Consider the following 23891-nt stretch of genomic DNA (forward strand, 5'->3'; position numbering starts at 1 on the left):
CATGCAGATAGCTATAATGACGTAGGCATCCGCTAAGAAAGGATTTTTGAAAATTCAACTCCTAAGGGGGTTAAATAGGGGTTTGAAATTTTGTAGTCCACGCGGACGAAGTCGCGAGCATAAGCTAGTATTATATATACCTGTATATACCTTACAATCAATGAATGATACCGACATTACACTGTTTCGTGTATTTTACATTATCTGCAATATATTTGGGTTCACGTCCGAAGATTCGCGAAATTGTGTATATCTCGTAGGTTCACCAGAGGTCCACGCGGTGCAATCCCTGACAGCCAGCCTGGGCGAGGGCGTCAGCGCGGGGGTGGGCGCGGGGGGCGCGGGGGGCCCGGCCGCCGCCGGCCACCAGTCGCTGGCCACCGTGTGCCGCATGACGCGCACCGTGCTGTTCCCGCCGCAGTTCAAGACGCTGCACGAGTGGTTCCACTACGCCTTCGCGGACAGCGAGATAGACGGTAAGTAAAGTAAAATATGCTTTATTGTACACCAAAACCATATTGGCTATCTGTGCATCATAATAGTAATAAGAAATAAAAAAATTGATTTGTTGACAAGGACGCCTGTGAACAGTTTTTTAACATTCACAGTTAGTTTATAAGTTTGTATGTACATGTAGTTCATTGTACTTTATTTTATTTTAATTTGTATAATGGTATATTTTATTTTATGAATAATATGTATACTGGGTTCTTTGCCTTTAATAAAAAACTTTATTATTATTATTATTATAATAGGCGGCCTTATCGCTAAAGTAGCGATCTCTTCCAGGCAACCTTAGGGTAGAGGATATTATAAAAATTAAAGAAAGCGGAAAAGACAACCATTGTTTTTTTAAATTAAAAAAAAGAATATTAGCCAAGTTAATTGCTGACTAATATTCCCGTTTCCACTCCAATTAAGCGTAAAGCTTGTGCTAGGAGTAGGTACGACAATAGTGCAACGGATGGGATTTGAACCGGCGACCTTTAAGTTTTCAGTCCGCTCCTTTAATCCAGGGTATAATCAATCTCCATTCCAAATTTCATCCAAATCCGTTCGGCCGTTTTTGCGTGATTGAGTAACAATTATCCAAACATCCAAACTTTCGCATTTATAATAAGGGTACTGATTAGGATTTTGAATAAACCATTTGATTTGATTTGATTAGGTCTTCCAGTCCAGTTCCAGAAACAGAACAATTAGAATTTTTTGTATTCTCCACAGCAATCGACCAGTTCCCGTCACTAGAGCGAGACAACACGGGCACGACGGGCAGCACGGGCAGCGCGGGCGCACAGAGCAACAAGCCCAGCGACAGGCACGTCCGGGAAGTGATCTTCGCACTGCCTGCGCTGCAGATGCATCTGAGGACCAGCCATCTGCAGAAGGCGCAGCCTCCCACTGAACATGGTGAGTGGATAAAATAAGTTTTTATTAAATACTAGACTACACAAATTTCAAACCCCTATTTCACCCCCTTAAGGGTTGAATATTCAAAAATACTTTCTTAGCTGATGCCTACGTCATAATAGCGATCTGCATGCCAAATTTCAGCCCGATCCGTCCAGTAGTTTGAGCAACGCACAGCTCAAACTACTGGACGGACCGGGAATAGATCAGTCAGTCAGTCAGTCAGTCAGTCACCTTTTCCTTTTATATATTTAGAAATGCCGGAATCATTGACTACAATAAGAATTTCGACCTGTGGCCCTACCGCGGTTGTTTGACAGCTACAATGTCACGATCACAATCATCTCTGATTGGTTAATGCTCGCTCACTATTGGCCACAATGCATTGTTGCAACAAGAATCGCACAAATTCAGCCAATCAGAACAATTGAGGTTGTAATAATGATTGATGCAGGTTTTAGACAATCGCCCTACTGATTATTGCCTGTTTTGATGGTGTGATAGATACAGATCTATTTTCATTCCATCAGTACCCTTATTATAAATGCGAAAGTGTGTTTGTTTGTTGGTTTATTGGTTTGTCCTTCAATCACGTCGCAACGGTACAACGCATTGACGTCATTTTTTGCATGGGTATAGATAAAGACCTGGAGAGTGACATATGCTACTTTTTATCCCGGAAAATCAAAGAGTGGTTTATTGTTGTATGGCAGATGACAAGCCGGTGGTGGAGTGCAGCTTCATCACGGAGTTCGAGGACCACATCTTCGTATCTGTCGACGCGGAGGCGTTCCTGTTCCTGCACGATCTCATCTCGTCTTATATCAAAGAGAAGGAACGATTCGTGAGTATATATGCTAGCTTTGATCCAAGTGTGATCTAGTTACAACAGCACATAATAAATCAATTGCGCTGACTAACTGGATAGAGAAAGAAAAACGTTTATTTAAAAATTGTGCTACACTATGTGTATGCTGTTAAATTTTTTTTTTTTTAATATTTAAGAGATTTTGTGCGTGGGTCCAAGCCAGGTAGCACCTGCAATTGTAAATAACTACATACTTAAATAAATAAATAATTTATAATAATAAGAAAAAATTAAAACTAATTGTATATAATATAATAATATAATGTTAATAATAAGATAAAATTAAAAACTAAGTAAAATTAAGTATGTGCATGTAAGGAATAATAAAAGCTTTTTTATTTTATTTATGTATATGCTGGGATAACCGATAGTTATACTATTGGCCAGCGCCTCCATCACTTGGGTGTTCAAGCTAAGGTCCCGGCAGACGAAGCGCCGGAATAAAAACTATCATGGTATTGGTAGTAGTAGAGCCTCAATAGCTCAACCGGTAAAGGAGTGGACTGAAAACCGAAAGGTTGACGGTTCAAACCCCGCCCGTTGCACTATTGTCGTACCTACTCCTAGCACAAGCCTGACGCTTAGTTGGAGAGGAAAGGGGAATATTAGTCATTTAACATGGCTAATATTCTTTTTTTTTTTTTTTTAAAGTATAAGTCCCGCAAATTGCTAATGCGCGTGGCCGCCATTTTAGTGACGTCAGTGACTGAAGTTTCGAGCTGATGGTATATTTTTATTTCGTCTGACGTCAAAATGACGTCATTTCGATGTTAATGAGACATGGTTCCAGCGCAATACAGGGACTTATATCTGAAAATTATTCTGCTTAGCAATGAGCTGAATCGTATTCTACTTTTTCAAATCGTATGGCTTGAATATTCTCGAATTTGAATATGACCAAAACTTATTTCTTACTAGCTTATGCTCGCAACTTCGTCCGCGTGGACTACAAAATTTAAAACCCCTATTTCACCCCCTTAGGAGTTGAATTTTCAAAAATCCTTTCTTAGCGGATGCCTACGTCATAATAGCTATCTGCATGCCGAATTTCTGCCCGATCCGTCCACTAGTTTGGGCTGTGCGTTGATAGATCAGTCAGTCAGTCAGTCAGTCAGTCAGTCAGTCACCTTTTCCTTTTATATATATAGATTAATTTCGTGTTTTATGGCTTTTCCGTAGATGCCGGGTCGTAGCGGAGACGCCCCCGCAGCTCCCCCGGTTGATTTCCGTGACTACCGCTGCCTCACCTGGCACCTAGAGCCCACTGTCAGGTAAGCACTTGCTTTCATCATCAACATCAACAACCAATGGACGTCCACTACTCCACTACTGGACATCGGTCTCTTGTAGGAACACGCCACGGTTTTTCAGCCCTGCGCTTTCTGGTGCGAGGTAGTATTTCAGCACCTTGGGACCCCAACGTCTATCGCACTTGCTCGCACATGCTTTAGTATACATCATAATATCAGCCTGCAGACGTCTACTGCTGAGCATAGAGTGGTCGCATAGTGGACATTGGCACCGATTCTAAGCACAACCTATTTTTAGAGTATTCGCACCCTCTTCTTACTATTGTAATATGAAAAGGACAGAAGCAGTTTGACATTTCTAAATTTAATTTTTAGATGGTAAAACCCGTGATTTTAGCACGCACTCGCGAACCTACTGTTTAAATTTGTATTGTGCACTAAAATTTAGAGTCTTTAAATGTGAAAGTCATGTTCCGTTCCTTTTTTAGCATTAGTAAAAAGAAAAGGATGCAGATACTCTAAATTTAGTTTTGAGAGAGACTAGAGAATCGGGGCCAGTGGCTGCGCAATGACGACTTAATTTTTGTTTATTAGTAAAAACAAATACGTAACAATAGCGCAATCTAATCGCTCTGATACTACAATAGTTGTTAACGAGTGACTTGCTTTCGTGCAAAACAAGATCGATGTGTACCCGTAGTACAAGATTTTACGTCTCACCAAACGAAACCAAATTCGAGAGTCGAAATACTTCCGCGTTACAGTAAAATGGACCTAAACAGCCTTGAATTGAAGTCAAATATTCAATGCCACTGATTTTAATTTCGTAATTTTTCCGCTTGGAGCGCTGGCTGTAGAAGTGTAGACAAACTTGAGCTTTAAGGTGGCGCAGTACGCTCGACCGAACCTATTTGCTTTTCACTTGACATTGTATGAGAAAGGTGAGAGGCACGATGATTTTCACCGAAATCAAGGGTTTAGGAAAAGTATTTTTGAGAAAAAACTACTGAATTTATGTTTGCAAAGTAAAGTTATTTCAACTAATGAATAAATAAACTATGTCTAATGATAATTTTTTTTAGAATTTTCATATCCCTAATCTTATTTATTCACGCCCAAAGTTGTCATAAATTTAGTGTAAAAAAAGGAATCTTTTGAGGTTCGTAACTTTTAAATCAATATTTTTTTCAATGTTTTATATATCAATGAACCTAGATAAAGACGAGATAAATCGATATAATTCTTAGTTTTGTGCGTACAATATCGAATATTGTAGTATTTTCCCTCCTACGTTTGTATGAAGAAAGCACTGAAGTGAGTCCCCTTAAAACAAGGCATCCAGTTTACTGTAACGCGGAAGTATTTCGACTCTCGAATTTGGTTTGGTTTGGTGACACGTAAAATCTTGTACTACGGGTACAGATGGGTGAGGTGAGTCTGGGGCAAATCTGCACGTCGAATTTTACGGAGATATTTCAAATGCGAAGAACATATTGAATATTTCAAAATAATAGTTGAAACTGCAATGAAAATACACTTGTAACTTTAAAGTTATAAATCACTAGCTTTTGCTCGCGACTTCGTCCGCATAATAAATGGTTTATTGGTACTCGGGGATATTATATTAATTTTGGCTGTAACATTATTGCAACTATAAATGATTTTAATGATTTATTATAGCTATTTATCAGTGAAAAATTTTAGGATCAGATCACTAGTTCGGCGATTATCCTACCCCCTTTATACCAACTCACAAATTTTGTTATAATCCATACTATTATTATAAATGCGAAAGTGTGTCTGTTTGTCTGTCTGCTAGCATTTCACGGCTCATCTGTTCAACCGATTTTGACGAAATTTGGCACAGCGATAGTTTGCATCCCGGGGAAGGACATAGGCTTTTTATCCCGGAAAAGCAAAGAGTTCCTACAGCATTTTCAAAAACCTACACCCACGTGGACGAAGTAGGGGGCATCATCTAGTTACAAATCCTGATCAGAAATATAAAAAAACTTATTCTGGGGGCGCCACTAGTACATATATGGTCACTATGGCAATATGGCGAGGTATTTTGTTTTTCTTGTCAGGCTTTAAATTATTATTACTGGCGAAAGCACAAATTGCGAATTGCGACTGTTTTGTATCATTTACCCATGTTACTGGCTGACTGCCCCATCAGCAAAATGTGAGCTACCTACCGAAGACAGCACACATTGGCGCCTTCGTGTCCTTACATTGGTGCGAACGGACGTTATCTTTAATTTTAATAATATACCATTTTTGTAAATCAGAACCTAATTCAACCATTTTCACAACCAAAAAGGAGTACTACTTTCTCAACCAGCTCTAAGCAGCCGCCCAAATGTAACTCCCAAAATCACGATCAACCCATCGTCGGCTCACTACAGAGCACGGGTCTCCTCTCAGAGTGAGAAGGGTTTTGGCCATAGTCTACCACGCTGGCCATGTGCGGATTGGTAGACTTCACACACCTTTGAGAACATTATGGAGAACTCTCAGGCATGCAGGTTTCCTCACGATGTTTTCCTTCACCGTCAAAGCAAGTGATATTTAATTAATTAAAACACACATAACTCCAAAAAGTTAGAGGTGCGTGCCCGGGATCGAACCCCCGACCTCCGATTAGAAGACGGACGTCCTAACCACTAGGCTATCAAAGCTTTTCAAAATAATGGGTAATAATCTATTTGTTTTTCGCAGATTATTATCATGGGCGGGCAAATCAATCGAACCTTACGGCGTAGACTACATTCTCCAAAAGTTAGGTTTCAGCCATGCAAGGACTACTATACCGAAGTGGCTCCAACGAGGAACCTTGGACCCTGTCGACAAACTACTGGCATTAGTTTTACTGCGCCTAGTGGGACTTGTGCCTGACAAGTGAATATCAACCTTATCACCAGAGATTTGAGTTTAATTTTGCTTGGTACCTTGTTATCGTTGAAATGAAAGATGAAATGTGTTGTGAAAACAACGATGTAAAATCTGTTCACTGAGAAATTTCTCAACTATATGACTAAATAAATACGGGAGCAACTCTTACCTGACAAGTGAATATCTACCTTATCACTAGAGGTTTAAGTTTAGTTTTGCTTGGCAATTTGGTATCAAAAACAACGAAAAGAAAATACGCACTTAGAAATTTCGCAATTATTTAACTATGGAACAAAATATGCTATCATTGTGGATATTTTTAAGTTTTATCACTGATTATTCGAAATCGAATTGTCTTACAAAATCATTTGGACAGTTTTTATTTCATTTATTGCAAGATAGGCTAGCGTTTCGACGACAATCATGATGCTAAATAAAAAGCAATGATGAGGTCTAGGTTGCCTAGAAGATGCCTATTCACTCTTGCCTTGAAGGCATTTAGGTTATACGAGGCAGGAAACGGATGTTGGAAGGGCATACTGTTAAAGTATACGAAAATATTTGCGAAGGGTCGAAGTTTTCAGGATTTACATATTGGATTATACGAAATGAACCCCACCGGATGTAACTTAATCAAAAAACTGGCCAAGTGCTAGTCGGACTCGCTGCAAAGGGTTCCGTACTGTCGTGCAAGAAAATTACTGTAATTTCATCTGTGGTGTAACCACAAATTCACGGTATACATTGCTACCTGCCAAATTTCATGGGTCTAGGTCAACGGAAAGTATCCGATAATTTTTCATTCCCTTGACCGGTTTTGACAGACACGACTGCAGACAGACAGACAGACAGCCAGACATACAGATCTTTCGTCAGACTTCGATCTTTCGACTTGTACGGAAGTACCCAAAGGGTAAAACGGGACCGTATTACTAAGACGCCGCTGTCCGTCCGTCTGCCTGTCTGTCTGTCCGTCTTTCACCTGGCTGAGTCTCATGAACTGTGACAGTTAGACAGTTGAAATTTTCAAAGATGCTGTATTTATGTTGCCGCTATAACAACAAAACAGAATAAAATAAATGTTTAAAGGGGCTCCCATACAACAAACGTGATTTTTTTTGGCTAGTTTTTATAGATGGTACAGAACCCTTCGTGCGCGAGTCCGACTAGCACATAGCCAGCTTTTTTCCTTTTGAGGTACAGAACCCTAAAAACTAACACGGCCAGGTTTCTCAAACTTCAATTGTGAAACCACAATGAAAGGAATATTTTATATCATTAAGACAAATATTATCCTAGGTATGTACCTAAGTAGTCTCGAAAATAATCGAAATGTATAATACCACAGGTAGTTCAATTTTCTATCCGTAAATATCGAATTAGTTACACAAAAAAAAACTTTTAGGATCTTACCACAAAAAACTAAAGTTTGGACGCTTTATTTTAAAGCTTACAGATTTCCCATACAACAACTGTCAAGCCCTCATTTTAGGCATTATTTAAACTTGTGTTTTTGTGGTAAGACAGTTTCTGTCTTACCGCCCAAACATTTGCACATATTAAATATTTGTTTAAAGGTTTTTGTAGTAAGACAATAAACTTTTCATTTATTTATTTCAATTCAATTTTATAGAGCTTACTCGTTTTATCTTGATGTATGATATTATTATTTTTTACAGCCGCACTCAGAGTCGCCTAATCGTTACTTAAGGCATTCCTTATCCACACTAATTAATGCCTTAAGTAACGATTTAGCGACTCTGAGTGCGGCTGTAAATGTTTGATTTTGTGTCACAAAAATAATTTATTTTATTGAAATAGTTATTACGAATGATTCCGCATATTATGTTTTGCGTTGCGATCATTGTCGACTGGTAGGTTAGTTCAGTGTATGAAAGGAGAGCACAGACTGATGGGGAAAATAGACAGAGCCCTCATGAACAAACTTTTATAAAAGTGAAATAGTTGTATCAAGTATTCGAAATTCATTTCACATTCAGCAATACCAAAATTCGGGAGCGTTTTCGATCCACGAACCAATTTTTTGCTGAACTTTACATTCGGCAGAATCCACATTCAGTCAATCGTACTATTTAGTAATCCTTTAAGATCCTCTTACAGCCGCACTCAGAGTCGCTTAATCGTTACTTAAAATTGACTTAAAACAAGACGAGCTATAATATCTCTCACATAAATCTGTCTCGTTTTAACTCAATCTTAAGTAACGACTAAGCGTCTCTGAGTGCGGCTGTTAGACGGTGACTTTTAATCGTAATCGTAAAAAAGCGCGGATTGCACTTTGTGAGGTAAAAAAAAAGTTTCACGTCACCAATGGTATTGAGGGTATAATAATATCTATTACGGCGATTACGCACTACACTTCCGTCATCCGAGTTATATCCGTCATCTGTGAAAATACCAGCGATTGTCCACGACATATGTCATAAGCTACCATACAAAACAAAAAGGAACGTATCTTCATTGACTCGGATCGGATGAGTGCGTAACTGCCGTTACCATTTGGTTAATATTCAGAGAAAACTCATTCTATCTATCTTTTCCCATCAGTCTGTGCGATAGACTTAAATGTCATGGCCTATTTAGAACCGTATTCCATTTAGTATAAGGGTCAATATGCTATATAGGTGTGGTAGATGTTAAAATTAGTAGAATTTTTAAATTATATCAATGACAACATTTAGTAGAATTTCTTTGATATCATAAAATTATATGAGAAAGGCGATTTGTAAATTAATTTATAACGAAAGTTGGAAAGATGGGCATTCTAAATAAATAAATTGTTATTAAAATGACCAAAAATGTATTATTATTAAAACAATTATTATTATCATTATTATTGCTATTATGTAAATTGTTTGTTGGCAAATTATTTATTAAAAAGTGTATACGTGGCAATATTGTCTTGAAATAATGGGAATAGATTTAAAAATAACTTTGTGTTAAATAAATAAAAAAACAGTTAAGTATTTTAATATCCAGTCCATTATACTATATTCTATTATTCGTACACTTGCCAATTTTATTTCGACATTATTTTAACATATGACTGTCAAAAATAAAAACCAAAATTGATCGATTAAAAAAATAGGCACTAGATATTTTGTATTGATAAATAAATCAAGATGATCCCGATGATTCTCTATTCTAATCTGTCAAATAGAAAATCGTTTAATGGACAAAGTATAAGGGTGCCTGATCACTAAATCGGAGTGGGGTGGAGACGTGTTTAGTAAACCAAATCACCGCGCTTCCCAGCGCTTTCCTTACAAACGTGGCTTGGTCCTTATTTGAATATTAACCTATCAAACTCAATAAATAAACAAATGAATATTCTAGAAACAAATATCTACCTATCTTTCTGTGCCAGATTTCCGTAAAAATGTGTATATTCAAACATACACGAGCTCAAATATTGGCATGTAAGTTTTTGAGACTTGTAACTGTAATACTACACATTTTTGCAGAAATCTGGAAAACTCTAGATACTGATATTAATTTCTAGAACGTGTCTACAAATTTTCATTGAGTTTGATTGGTTATTATTATTCAAATAAGAACCAAACTACGTTTCTGTGTAATCCTTACCTAATTCTGTGCAATCTGTCTACTGAACGCGTCTCCACTCCGCTCCAGTGGACAGGCACCCTAATAACGGTATCAGTGAGTAGGCAGCTTTATTATTTATATGATATTTTACGTGTGATGGATCTTATAGTGTCGGCTTCTTATATTGGGTATTGAATATATTTTATTACGGAATGTGATTTGTACATAAATATTATAATTTATAATGGATGTGATATGAATGAATAAACTTTATTAATACAATTTTTGTTTTTCATTATTCACCCGTTTAATTTAGAATTTGAAAGTTAAAATAAAGTCTTGAAGTTTAAAAAAAGAAGTCCTTCCTCCCTTGCCACTCCGTCTAATTTAAAAAAAAGGTCCAGTGTCCATTAAAGCGGCGAACAGATTTTATAATAGTCAGTAAGATGGGCTTCATTGATAGATTTCGTTACGTCATCTATAACCTAATAGAGCCAGACCTGACTTATTTTCTAAGTAACAAGATGTGTGGGATAAAGTAGTGTACTTAATGATAAAGTAGTGTAATACACGTACCTACCTTTAAAGTTCGCATATTTGCTAGCTTGAGCCAGGTGGCAATTAAATGATATCAGCTGCTAAAGGGACATAAAAACTTTACTCACTTAATCTGAGTGCTGATTTTTATGTGTTTTACAGAATACTATAATTGTATTTTACAGAATACTAATTCTATAATTTGTTTGCTAAATATCGCCGCTTTGATGGATATCGGAACTAAAGGTCCATGTCCACTGAAGCGGCACAGAGCGGAAAACGATTAAGCAGACCAACCAACCAAATTAGTGACAGATGGCGCGATAACTTTATAGTAACCAGATAGGTCTGCTGATCACATCTCCGCTTCGATCCGCTTGAGTGGACAGGCACCCTAACGCTAAGTAAGTACATTGACCCTAGTGGGGAGGAACCGTCGACGTTTGCATAAATTATTGGTCAAAAGGAAAAGGGCAAAATAAAATACTATGTAGCAGCAAAATAATTTATTTCCATAGACAAACGAATATTGTAAATATAACAAACTTAATAGCAATTTATGCATAATATCACTAGGTAAGTAATAGCTATACGATAAATTGTTGTCATGCAACAAAATTGAGCTATGATTACAATTTTATTATAATATATTTACATACATAAACGAGTATTCCAAATATTACTAGCAAGAAGACCAAAATTGCGCGTTTTAAGGGCATTAAAATTTCTCGTACATTACGACGACGACGATTTTTATAACGCGTAGCAGGTTGAGTCGAAGATAAAACCCGGTCGAAGTCGAAGATAAATCTATCTAAGTCGAGATGGGCAGAGAAGTCTTACCACCACTCCGCTTTAATGGACAGGTACCTTAAATCAGAGTTTTTATTTATTCAGGTACAAGTTAGTCTTTGACTGCAATTTGACCTGGTGGTTGCAGCCTACGATAGAAGCGGGTTAACCAGGAAGGGTATAGTAGTTTTGATTTTGTCTGGTGGGAGGCTTCGGCCGTGGCTAGTTACCACCCTACCGGCAAAGCCGTGCCGCCAAGCGATTTAGCGTTCCGGTACGATGCCGTGTAGAAACCAAAGGGGTATGGGTTTAATAAAAACTGCCATACCCCTTCCAGGTTAGCCCGCTATCATCTTAGACTGCATCATCACTTACCATCAGGTGAGATTGCAGTAAAGGGCTTACTTGTATCTGAATAAAAAAAAAAAAAAAAAGATTAAATGCATATATTTTATTTTCTATGCGATACGGAATAAATCGCTTGGCGGCACCGCTTTGCTGACAAGAAGTGAATTTACTTAAAGCAAAAATATGAATATTCGATTTAATTGTAAAGAATAGTGTATTTGACCCTTTTTTGAAAAGTATCTTAAAGTGATAACAAACAACCAAAAAAATTACAAAATTTCTATTCGATCGATAACTGCAATAAAAATGCATTTAAATTTTACATCTCAAATTTCGCCGCGAAAGCGGTACCCACCATCTTTTTAGGTTTATGATGACGTCACACGGATTGTTAAACATCATTTTCTTAGTGAAATACATTACAACTTCAATACATGTGACGTCACAGTCGGAATTCATCATGGCGTCATCAGCTCCGCGCGTTCAGAAAATTTTGTAGAACAGATAAAAAATAATATCTTTTAAAAAGAATTTAAAACTTCATAGTAGGTATAATTTTATAAACTGAAAGTAACATTTTTCGATTGCTTATTGCTAATACTATCTTGTTTATACATTCTTAGATTTTTTTCTCGCTTGGTGTAAAATACCGTATTTGACGCTTCGCTTGACTCAACTCTGCATCAGTGTGAATCGATTCTTACAGCCGCACTCAGAGTCGTTTAATCGTTACTTAAGGCATTCATTATCCATACTAATTCATGCCTTAAGTAACGATTAAGCGACTCTGAGTGCGGCCGTTAATCTTCAGTTTTACAAACACATTTAAAGTAAATAATAAAAAATTCAAATACAATGTCAAACATTTAAAAATTTCATAATGATATTATAAGTCTCGCAAATTGCTAAGCGCGTGGCCGCCATTTTAGTGACATCAGCACTAGACTGAAGTTTCGAGCAACCAGTACAAAAATTTTTGCTGATGGTCTATTTTTATTTCAGCTGACGTCAAAACGACGTCATTTCGATGATAAGGAGACATGGTTCCAGCGCAATAGCAATTTGCGGGACTTATAGTTTATAATGCACACAAGGAATGTTCCCGCACATATTCAAACAATAATAAACTATAACTCATGTCTTTTGTATTTATATCTTTAAAAGACAATAAGGTATATATAGTAATTTAACATCAACAAATTATATCATAGTAAAACATTAAAATATAAGTAGGTAGGTACAGTTAAAAAATAAAAATAAGATTCATTTTTTCATCCATATTGCAGAAATATATGAAAATTCCGCAAATTGCTAATGCGCGTGGCCGCCATTTTAGTGACGTCAGCACTAGACTGAAGTATCGAGCTGATGGTATATTTTTACTTAAATATACGTCAAAATGACGTGATTTCGATGTTAATGAGATATGGTTCCAGCGCAATAGCAATTTGCGGGACTTATACATATTATAACACGAATATTTCATATTGTGTGAATAACGCAATATGTTTATTTTTCCTTGTATGTTTTAATTATTAAAAGTGAGAACAAAAATACAAAGACTTCTTAGCATAAATGAGTTGTACTTCGAATTTAGATCTATTCTTAGACTTATTATAGTGTTTACTAAAGTGCTTTTGACTTGAAAAATATCATTTTGATAAAAAAAGTGTTTATTTAGGCTCAATACATATTGCGGCATAGTAAAAACTTAAAAGAGAAACAAATAAAAATGAAAAGTTACAATATATAAAATGAATTTTATCTCCGCTGCTTAAAATTCAAAGTGTGGATCGAAACCAAAAATGTTCCTCACAAATGTGTAGGTTATGTAGTGGAAATAAAGTTCATTTTACTTCTTTTCTTATTTGGTGCCTTTTTGTAGTGCCAGACCAGCACAATGCACTCTGCTAGTGTCAAGTAGCTTTGTAACATTTAAAAAAATACGCTTCCGTCGCGTCAATTGGGTCAAAAATAAATTATTTCTCAGTGATTATTAAATAGAGGGTCTTCCAAAATATGTAAAATCCACGCCCGTTGTTAGTTTTAAGTGTAGTAACCATTTTAAATTATCGATTTAACTTAAAAAAGCACGTCAAATGATTGTGACGTCACATTTGAATATTTCATAGTAGCTCGCATACTAAGTGCGCGGTTTGACGTTTGATAAAAAGTTACTGATTTGACCAGTTGTCAAATACCGAATCGGTCTTTGCCGCAATATGCTTTGAGCTTTAGCAGCTATAGTAGAATATTCTTGGCAAGCTAATGGCAAAATTATACTAAAATCTATTATAGGTACTAAAATAATATGATCTAAGCCTTAAGGCGATTGTACATATGTGGTATTTATTCCAAAATATAAAATGCAATATATTATACATATTATTATAAGTATTATATCAATTATGTGATTTCAGGCATTTCTGGTATACTTTGGCCAAGTGCAGACAAAACCGGAAAAGCCACGAGCATTTTATAACGGAGCATTAAAATTCGATCTTATGCAATATCTAATAGTTCTAAATTGTTGTTGCAGCTTAGAGTTGGTGCAATAATTAAAAAAACCTATTGTAAATACCTAGGTCACTGGTAGATATCTCTTATCGAGATAAGTACTTCCCAGTTCACTTCTTATCTTTTTACTGATACAGATTTTTGCTATAGTTCTTGCATTTCACAAGTGCGCGTGGCTCATGACATATCGGTATAAGTATAGTAAATGTGTGCGTTTGTGAGCGCTTGCTCACGACCGATTGGTCCGACAGGCACGCACACTTAAGTCACACGAGTAGATATATAGACCAGAGGTGAAGCTTCATACTAGCGGCTGGCTGTAGGTTCACTCACTCTAGCGCAGCTCACGCACACCACGACGTGTCACGGACGCTCCGTTTGCCGCCAAACTGGGCGCACGGAGCGTCTGTGGCACGTCGTGGTGTGCGTGAGCTAGTGTGAAGCTTCCCCTCTGGTCTATAATATCTACTCGTGTGCTTAAGTGCCCCATGTATAACACGTAATCCACAGAGAGTTCAACTGCAAGAGTACGCATATACAAGGTTTTGCATGAAAACATAATCGTAAAATGTTGGCGGGGGACAGGGGAGAATGCTTTGTTGTGATTGGTGGACTCAAAAGTCACGTAATGAAGACAATGTGCGGAATGAGGGTACCGAACGGGCGTGGCCCGACTTTTATGTTAAGCATCTGCCTAAGCTTGGCGATCGGGGGTGTCCGGCTATTAGGCGTCTATATGAGGTCTGTGGACGTCATGAGCGCGCGATAACTTTTCACGCGCGCTCGTGTATTGCAAGAACTATACGAATAAATAAATAATACCTGCTGCAAAGTCTGCACTCTGCTCTGCTAATTACAACTCTATTCGAATTGGACAAGGTCGAATTTTAACTGTCTATAAAAAACTGCTCACGGCATATGCAGTTCTATTAGCGCTGGCCCTTACTGGGAGTATTGGGCAGCCTGTTGCTTACTGGCACGAGTAACAGTTATATATTATTGTCCCCCGAATAAAGGCGCAAACACATTGCCGTGTTGTGTTATGTCGTGATGCGATCGGAGTCCAAGTTAGCCCGCTACCATCTTAGACTATTATTCTTAGACATTATCATTTACCGGCAGGAGATTGCAGTCTCTAACTAACTTGTAATGGAATAAAAAAGAAGTAAATCCTACCCAGCTACCAAGGGTAGTTTTTTTTTAATTTATAGACTAGCGCTTGGCTGCAACCACACCTGCTAGCAAGTGATGATGCAGCCTGAGTGCGCTTGCCTATTCACACTGATGCCGGGAGGGCGCTCCATTAGCCTAATACGAAAATGTATAATTTGTATGGATTCATGGTGTTTTTGAGCTGGGTTTAAGATTTTGAACTTTATCGAAAGTCCGGTACGTTCGATATCCCACAATAATAATTGAAAATTGTGTACGGACGGACCGGTATTCCGGTAGTAGCAATAGTTTACTTCTATGGAGAATCGGGGATGTGTCTCAACACAGTTAATGTGTTTGCGCCTCTGTTCATGAGGAGATTGATTTACATTTGTATGAACATTGGGGTAAATGCTAGGCTTTGGCTTGGATAGACAAAGCGCGACGGATTTTTTTGCAGTGTGAACTTTTATAACGACTTCTGGGAGCCGATTTTGACGCGATTCTGTCGCGCGTTGGGTGAAAAGCTTTTAAGGTATAAGGCCAGGGAGGGAATAATATAGCGGGAAAACGTGCGCGTATAGAAATATTAAGAGAGCGTCGACTCTACGCGGACAATACACCCTCAATATGCGTTTTTCCCCACGTTCGTGACACTGGCCGAATGACCTCGGCAACTTTTACTCATGGCTCCACAATCGGGATTCGGCAAATGATTCCAGTTCGGACTACGATGATGCCAAACTGGCATTCGCCAAATCAACTGGCCAACTATTTGGGATACGGCGAATGTTATATATTATATGTATTTATATGTTTCATATATTATGTATATAATTATTTATGATAAGTATTATTATTGTATATAAGTTGATTTGGGTATTTATTATAAGATATTTATGTAGTTTATTAGAGTCTAGTACCGTAGACCTATTCCACTTCTTGATACGCCTTACTCACAACCTTGAATGGGAAGCTGGAAGAAATCTCTGTTTAGAGATAAGCATTTCCGATGTAACTTAATTTATTATTACTTTGTAACTACAATTTTTGGTACATGAATAATAAAAATAAATAAATAATGTTTTGAGTTAGGCGAATTTTCAAATAAGTTTCGCGAAACAACCGGCCCGTAAACATTACATTCTGTGGTAGGGAATATTCCTCCCTGTGGCGTATTAGTTAGGTCCCACGAGATTTTTAAAAAACCTATAACCTAACCTAACTGTCTAACTGCGAACCCGAATGGTTGGCACACAATGCGCAATATCACGCAATCATTTGTCGAATACCGATAGTGGAGAAGAACCAGTAGTACTTTTACTACTTTTTTAATTTTTATTTTTTATTTTATGTATGGTCTTAGTTTTCTTATATTGTCTTTTATGTCTTTATCTTTTTTTAGTTATTTGTTTAAACCTTAGTTTACTTGTTTGCGTATTTTATGTATGGTCTTAGTTTTCTTATATTGTCTTTTATGTCTTTATCTTTTTTTAGTTATTTGTTTAAACCTTAGTTTACTTGTTTGCGTATTTTATTTTTATAATATACTGTAGTAGGTAAATACCTCGTCCGTGACTTCACTTGTTAAGGCTCCCACTGAAAACCAGCGCTGCAGCTTGCTGCAGCATGATGCTGAGTGGGAGACCTATATTTGGTCACACGTACTCGTATATATATATAGTATATTTTTATTATTATTATTTTTTACTTATCAGTTTAGTTATGCAGATTGACTTAATTAGCTTTTAAGGTTTATTGTAGTATTGTGATCAAATAAAAGTTTTCTTTCTTTCTTTCTTTCTTCTAGTACTATTCATGCAGATGTGACGCTCCCTTTTATTTTTAAACAACACATTCTAGCAAATACCCGCGCGCGTTTTTCCGCTAGAAATCGCTAGATTTATCCCGGACCTAAATATTTCCGCAGCAACTGAAGGCGGGGTTAGTTGATAGACACGTTCTGGGTGAAGTCGTACTCCACAGTGGGTATAACAGTTTGCACGAATTTGAGGAACACTATAAGGTAGGAGTGGACGCCCAACTCGCCGCCGCTCTCCGTCACAGTCTCTATTATCTTCTTCATCACTTCTGCGTGCCTGGTACATGAAATGAAATTAATTCCATTAGATATAGGTCTCTTAGTCGTTCCACTCTGTGGTCCGTTGGTCAAAGGTTGCCTGGTAGAGATTGCTGTGAGCAATAAGGCCGCCTTTGCATACAATTATTTTTTAGTTTTAGTTTCTTTGTTTTTGTCATGTTATGTAATATTTTTGTATGCAATAATGTTAGAATAAATACTTCTTCGTAGGTATTAGGTTTATTTATAAGCTCAATAATATATATGTCATTCTCTTTTGTTTGCTGTTCACATCAACATGTCAACTAAATAAAAACTGACGAAGAATATCCTTACGTATTTTCTTTTAACAATTGGTAGTTGAATCAACTACCAACAAATAAAGTATTTCTATCTATCCATTGATGAGGGTCATGACCCCGCCCATTAGTGCTTATGAAGCGCTTTGGCTTCTACTTCTAGGTAAAGGTAACAAATTTCTGGAAGGTTTCATTCTTCTAGATGTTCGTGCAACAGAAATAGAGCTACCTATTAATTGGTAGAAGCTATAATATGAATAGCTATGGTATATGTAAACTGTGGTAGCCTAGTGCTTAGGACGTCCGCCTTCCAATCGGAGGTCGGGGGTTCGATCCCGGGCACGCACCTCTAACTTTTCGGAGTTATGTGCGTTTTTAAGTAATTAAAATATCACTTGCTTTAACGGTGAAGGAAAACATCGTGAGGAAACCTGCATGCCTGAGAGTTCTCCATAATGTTCTCAAAAGTGTTGAAGTCTGCCAATCCGCACTTGGCCAGCGTGGTAGACTATGGCCACTTTGAGAGGAGACCTGTGCTCTGTAGTGAGCCGGTGATGGGTTGATCATGATGATGAATTTTTTTTTTTTTTTTAAAGAATATTAGCCATGTCAAATGACTAATATTCCCCTTTCCTCTCCAACTAAGCGTCAAGCTTGTGCTAGGAGTAGGTACGACAATAGTGCAACGGGCGGGGTTTGAACCGTCGACCATTCGGTTTTCAGTCCACTCCTTTACCCGTTGAGCTATTGAGGCTAAAACTATATGTATAGCTATACCCTGTATAATTTTGGAGTTTGGAGTATTCGCAAGTTACCTGCACGGATGTACTGAGGCCATGCCGGGGCCCGACAAGTGTGGGTGCGCTTCGATGGTGACAGTTTTCTTGGCGTGCTCAGCCGATATGTCTTCGTACAGTGCTTCTACGTTCAGCAACCGGCGATCCTGTATACATCAAACATCACTTTGGCTTTCTAAAATTATAAATCAAATCAAATCATAAAATTTATTCAAAATAGGTAATAAATTACACTTCTTGATTGTCAGTTGTTGGATTTGTAAGATATAGTGGTGATAATTATTACGCAAACTTAAAGCTAAAGCTACGAGCTGAGCCCACAAGAAATTCAGCCGGATATTTTTTTAAATTTTTTATTATTAACCGTCGCCGTCCGTCTAGTGCGGCCTTTTCTCACGGCTATCAAATTATCGACGGCTACAGACTAACCTCGTCGTAGCCGATGAGCCATAGCCTCGGAGTCTGGTAGTACTTGTCGTAGGTGATGTGCAGATCGTAGGTCCTGGTGCGCACAATCTCATCGCCGTCCGTCTGGCGCGGCTTTTTCTCGTGACTATCGAGTTATTGACGCCTGTAGACTAACCTCGTCGTAGCCGATGAGCCATAGCCTCGGAGTCTGGTAGGTAGTACTTGTCGTAGGTGATCTGCAGATCGTAGGTCCTGGTGCGTACGATCTCATCGCCGTCCGTCTGACGCGGCTTTTTCTCGTGACTATCGAGTTATTGACGCCTGTAGACTAACCTCGTCGTAGCCGATGAGCCATAGCCTCGGAGTCTGGTAGTACTTGTCGTAGGTGATGTGCAGATCGTAGGTCCTGGTGCGTACGATCTCATCGCCATCCGTCTGGCGCGGCTTTTTCTCACGGCTATCAAATTATCGACGGCTATAGACTAACCTCGTCGTAGCTGATGAGCCACAGCCTCGGAGTCTGGTAGTACTTGTTGTAGGTGATATGCAGGTCGTAGGTCTTGGTGCGCACGATCTCATCGCCGTCCGTCTGACGCGGCTTTTTGTCTTCGCGATTATGGAGTTATTGACGTGTAGACTAACCTCGTCGTAGCCGATGAGCCACAGTCTCGGAGTCTGGTAGTACTTGTCGTAGGTGATATGCAGGTCGTAGGTCCTGGTGCGCACAATCTCATCGCCGTCCGTCTGGCGCGGCTTTTTGTCCGTAGCGCGCGGCTCCTTGCGGGCGCTCAGCGCTGTAGACTGTTGGGTTATTGACTCATTGTAGACTAGCGGTGTTCAAAACAGCTATATGCCGAAAACGCACTTTAGTACAGAGATGGTTTGCAACCCAAGGAAGAACATAGGTTATCTAAATATATAAAAGGAAAAGGTGACAGACTGACTGACTGATCTATCAACGCACAGCTCAAACAACTGGACGGATCGGGCTGTTTGGCATGCAGATAGCTATTATGGCATAGGCATCCGCTAAGAAAGGATTTTTGAAAATTCAACCCCTAAGAGGATGAAGTAGGGGTTTGAAATTTGTGTAGTCCACGCGGACGAAGTCGCGAGCATAAGCTAGTTACGTATATTAATTACATTCTTAAAGCACAGTTAGATAATAATTTAAAAAAAAAAAAAAATCAGCATGGCAATTAATTTATGGGTAGGTACACTCTATCCAAACAACTGATAACGCTGAGTTATGACAACATAATATAAATCATAAATATATTATTATGGCTGTTTATGGCACTAGAATCAGGCTGAATTGATTAAACTATGATGTTAATTAATTACTCCACGACAAATCGACATCATCCTCATGAAAACAGATGTCGTTTTGATCTGTAGGGACCATTCGTTTTATGATGTGGAACCCTCATAAAACGAATGGTCCCTCATATGAATGAACCCTCATAAAAGGAATGATAAGCTGACGAACAGACAGACAATTTTTTTTAAATTATTTGTTTATAGATATTCCATAATAAACCGGTGCGGGCGAGCGCCAACCGCGTTATCGCGGGGGCTAGGCGTTCCCTCCCCAATTGCCATTTCGACCTGTCGCGTACTACAGTTGTTAAGTTTTAATTTAATAAATAACTAGCTCGATTTTTTTATCCTGGATACGCTGGAATTTGCATGTTGAAAATTGTCAACATGTTACAAATTGCTATTGCGCCGGAACCATGTCTCATTAACATCGAAATGACGCCATTTTGACGAAAGCCGACATAAAAGTATACCCTCAGCTCGAAACTTCGGTCTTGTGCTGACGTCACTAAAATAGCGGCCACGCGCATTAGCTATTTGCGGGAGATTGGGAGTATTTGACTGTCATGAGAAAATGGGATTACAACAATATCAAAGGACAATTACATACCGGGTCCACTTCATCCAGCAGGCCTGACTCCTGGAAGTTCTCCATGTCCTCGGCTTCATCATCGTCCGCATCATCATCATCATCGTTGTCTGGAGCCTCATCAGCGTCGCTGTCGCCAGTTTCCGCTGCTTCCAGCGTCATTTCACACACCTATGGAGAAGGTCTATGTGGTACATTGAGACCCATCTAATACATTGATGATCATGTATTGACAGACCATAGCCATGTGTGGGCATTAACTGTGCTTCTATGCTCTCAAGATTGTCACAAAATCATTACAAATCGGACAAAATTGAATTTTTTATCCTCGCCGTGTAGCAATTACCCAATACCCATTAGCAGAAGTAACAAACATGTTAAAAAAACATTCGAAAATGTTTTCAAAAACATTTGAAATTAAATTCGAAAACATACTTTCGTTTGTGTTTGGTTGGTGCCTCAAAATGACTAACACCCACTGAGATTTGTATCTCTATCTATATTTATATCTTTGTGCCTCTGCCATTTTTATGGAATTATATGTAACAGAGAGAGCCCTATACTAATTTCTTTATATGGTAATAGACAAACAACTTAAAATCTAAATCTATAAATATATAAAATGAAAAGGTTACTGACTGACTGACTGATCTATCAACGCACAGCTCAAACTACTGGACGGATCGGGCTGAAATTTGGCATGCAGATAGCTATTATAACGTAGGCATCCGCTAAGAAAGGATTTTTGAAAATTCAAGCCCTAAGGGGGTAAAATAGGGGTTTAAAATTTATAAAGTCTCGAGCATAAGCTAGTAAATTATAAGAGTACCTTTTCTTCAACAGCGGGTAATCCAGAAGACTCGTAGTGGTGTGTGTCCACCCAGCCTCCGTCTCCATCCTGCTCATCTTCTATCACCTTCTCATTGTCCTCACAGTATTCTATCTATTGTAAAAGAACAGTTGTTCACATTAAAATTAAGTATCAGTATCCTTATTACAAATTCAAAAGTGTGTTTGTTTGTTGATTTATTGGTTTTTAGTGTGTCCTTCAATCACGTCGCAATGGTGCAACGGATTGACGTGATTTTTTTATCATTTTCGATTTTCGCATAGGTAAGTCTGTGTCTGCTGGGATCGCACCCAAGGCTCTGACTGCTAAGCCACGGTTCGAAATTTACACGGGAAGGAATTTCCTTGAAGTGTAAAAACACTATCATAAAAATTATAAATGGGTTTAAATTTTGTTTATTTGTCAATTAGGTAAAAAATTGTACAGTTTTAGATACACACAATTTTTTTTTTAATAATTCATAAAACAACTACGTACAGTACGCTGCAGAAAATAATGTACACCAACCTTTACAATGAGATTTCAGCTTTGTAGAACATTGCCTCTGTCACTCATACCTGTGACAATTTGTTGGTCTCAACAACAGAGACAGTTATTCTTCTTTTTCTTCCTGGTTTTTTTTCCACACTTAGACATGGCCATGTGTCGTTTGTGAATGTGACTTTAGAAACTTCGGTTCCCTATAGTTCTTAAAATAACACACAATACTTACTTGTTTACAGCGTCTATAGCAGGGCACATTCCTGGTGATAAGGAACTGTTTATCGGGAGGCAGGTAGGGCCTGAGCTTGGCTTCCTCCCCCTTGGCCCACTGCCACGTGGGACAATGGTGCACCAGGTGGTCCCCAGCCGCTACAAACTCTTCCGGAGTAAGCACACCGGTTTCATGGAATTTTGACTCCTGGGTACAAAAAGTTTTTTACTAAGTTGGTAAGAGATAAGCATTTCCAATATAATAATTAATTACTATTATTAATTTATTACTACTATTTTCAGTACATGAAAAATAAAAATAAAATAATTAAAAATTGGTCTAATACGGTACAAATTCCAAGTCGACAATAGAATATTACCCGGCTATACTCACGTGTTTAGTCGACGTTAGCCCGACTTGTTAGTTAAACGCTAAAATAGACAATAGAATAAGAAGAATACTGATGTAAATGCTATTTTATTTACCTATATATTTTAAAACTGAGTCAAAACAGAGTTGTCAAAGACAGGTCAAAGAAGGGATATCAGGATGCAGCAGTTTATTTAATAACAACGTCAATGCATTGTGCATTAGTTGCATTAGCTTCGTTTAACTGTTTTGCTTGATCATAAATATAGCTTATAGCATAGCACCATACTGGGTGATGCTCGCGACTTCGTCCACGTGGATTTAGGTTTTTCAAAATCCCGTGGGAACTTTTTGCTTTTCCGGGATAAAAAGTAGCCTATGTCCTTCCCCAGGGTGTAAGCTAAGTCTGTACCAAATTGCATCAAAATCGGTTAAACTGTTGGGCCATGAAAGGCTAGCAGACAGACAGACAGACAGATGGACAGACACACTTTCGCATTTATAATATTAGTATGGAGGATTAGTTCCAGATGCCTGGACTACAATAACGTTACAGCGATGAAGACTCACAGCGGTCCGTGCCGACCGTAGACCGCGCGACGCGCAGACACTCCTACGCCGCGTTGCAAGCAGGTGCCCCTTTGAAAAAGGACCCCTGGACGGGTTCGAAACTAGTCGGGCATACTGCGACTAATCACGTAAGTCTAGTCGGTTATTAGTTTTAATTGTAAATAATAGTATATATGAAGATATACCTTCAGAACTGGCGTCAAGTATCCAGCCACCCCAAGGGCGGTTCCCTTAACCGTGTTTATTACACTTTGCATTATGATAATATTATGAACAACAAAAGATAATTACAGACGCGGAAAAGTGCCCCAGTTTTGTGTAACAATAATGATTTTATCACAAAAGCCGGACAAAGAAAATTGGAACAATCCACCTCCTTAACAGTGATTTTTATATAACTGTCAATGTCAACATGACAAAACAATGACTGCAACTGTCACTGTCAAGTGTCAGAGTCATCGATAACGTAAACATTTGAAGACTGTGGATTATAGGTCTTTTGAAATCAAAGCTAAACAGAAATATTTGAGAAAATATTCTTAGGATATAATTTGCTAAACCGAGGAATTTGTTTCGGTA

General features: G+C 38.2%; 2 protein-coding genes across 2 annotated transcripts in view; one reads left to right on the forward strand and one right to left on the reverse strand.

Annotated features, from left to right (window-relative positions):
- tweek (transmembrane protein KIAA1109 homolog tweek) overlaps nt 1-7886 on the forward strand; it is an 81337-nt gene extending 73451 nt beyond the window's left edge. The window contains exons 50-54 of the mRNA XM_069500347.1: nt 261-476; nt 1225-1410; nt 2124-2254; nt 3458-3549; nt 6250-7886. Of these exons, the coding sequence (XP_069356448.1) occupies nt 261-476; nt 1225-1410; nt 2124-2254; nt 3458-3549; nt 6250-6433 (809 nt within the window). The 3' untranslated portion in view covers nt 6434-7886. The remainder of the gene's footprint in view (nt 1-260; nt 477-1224; nt 1411-2123; nt 2255-3457; nt 3550-6249) is intronic.
- A 3444-nt stretch (nt 7887-11330) lies between these two features.
- On the reverse strand, nt 11331-23716 carry Atg3 (Autophagy-related protein 3). The gene is made up of 7 exons (XM_034971350.2): nt 23498-23716; nt 22392-22580; nt 21659-21772; nt 20851-21000; nt 19563-19721; nt 18531-18658; nt 11331-17435 (listed from the first exon to the last, which is right to left on the reverse strand). Exons 1-7 carry the CDS (start codon nt 23567-23569, stop codon nt 17282-17284), a joined length of 966 nt encoding a protein of 321 aa, XP_034827241.1. The 5' UTR covers nt 23570-23716; the 3' UTR covers nt 11331-17281.
- Between the last annotated feature and the right edge of the window lie 175 nt (nt 23717-23891).

Source organism: Maniola hyperantus, chromosome 1, assembly GCF_902806685.2.
Source record: "Maniola hyperantus chromosome 1, iAphHyp1.2, whole genome shotgun sequence".
Lineage (NCBI taxonomy): Eukaryota > Metazoa > Arthropoda > Insecta > Lepidoptera > Nymphalidae > Maniola > Maniola hyperantus.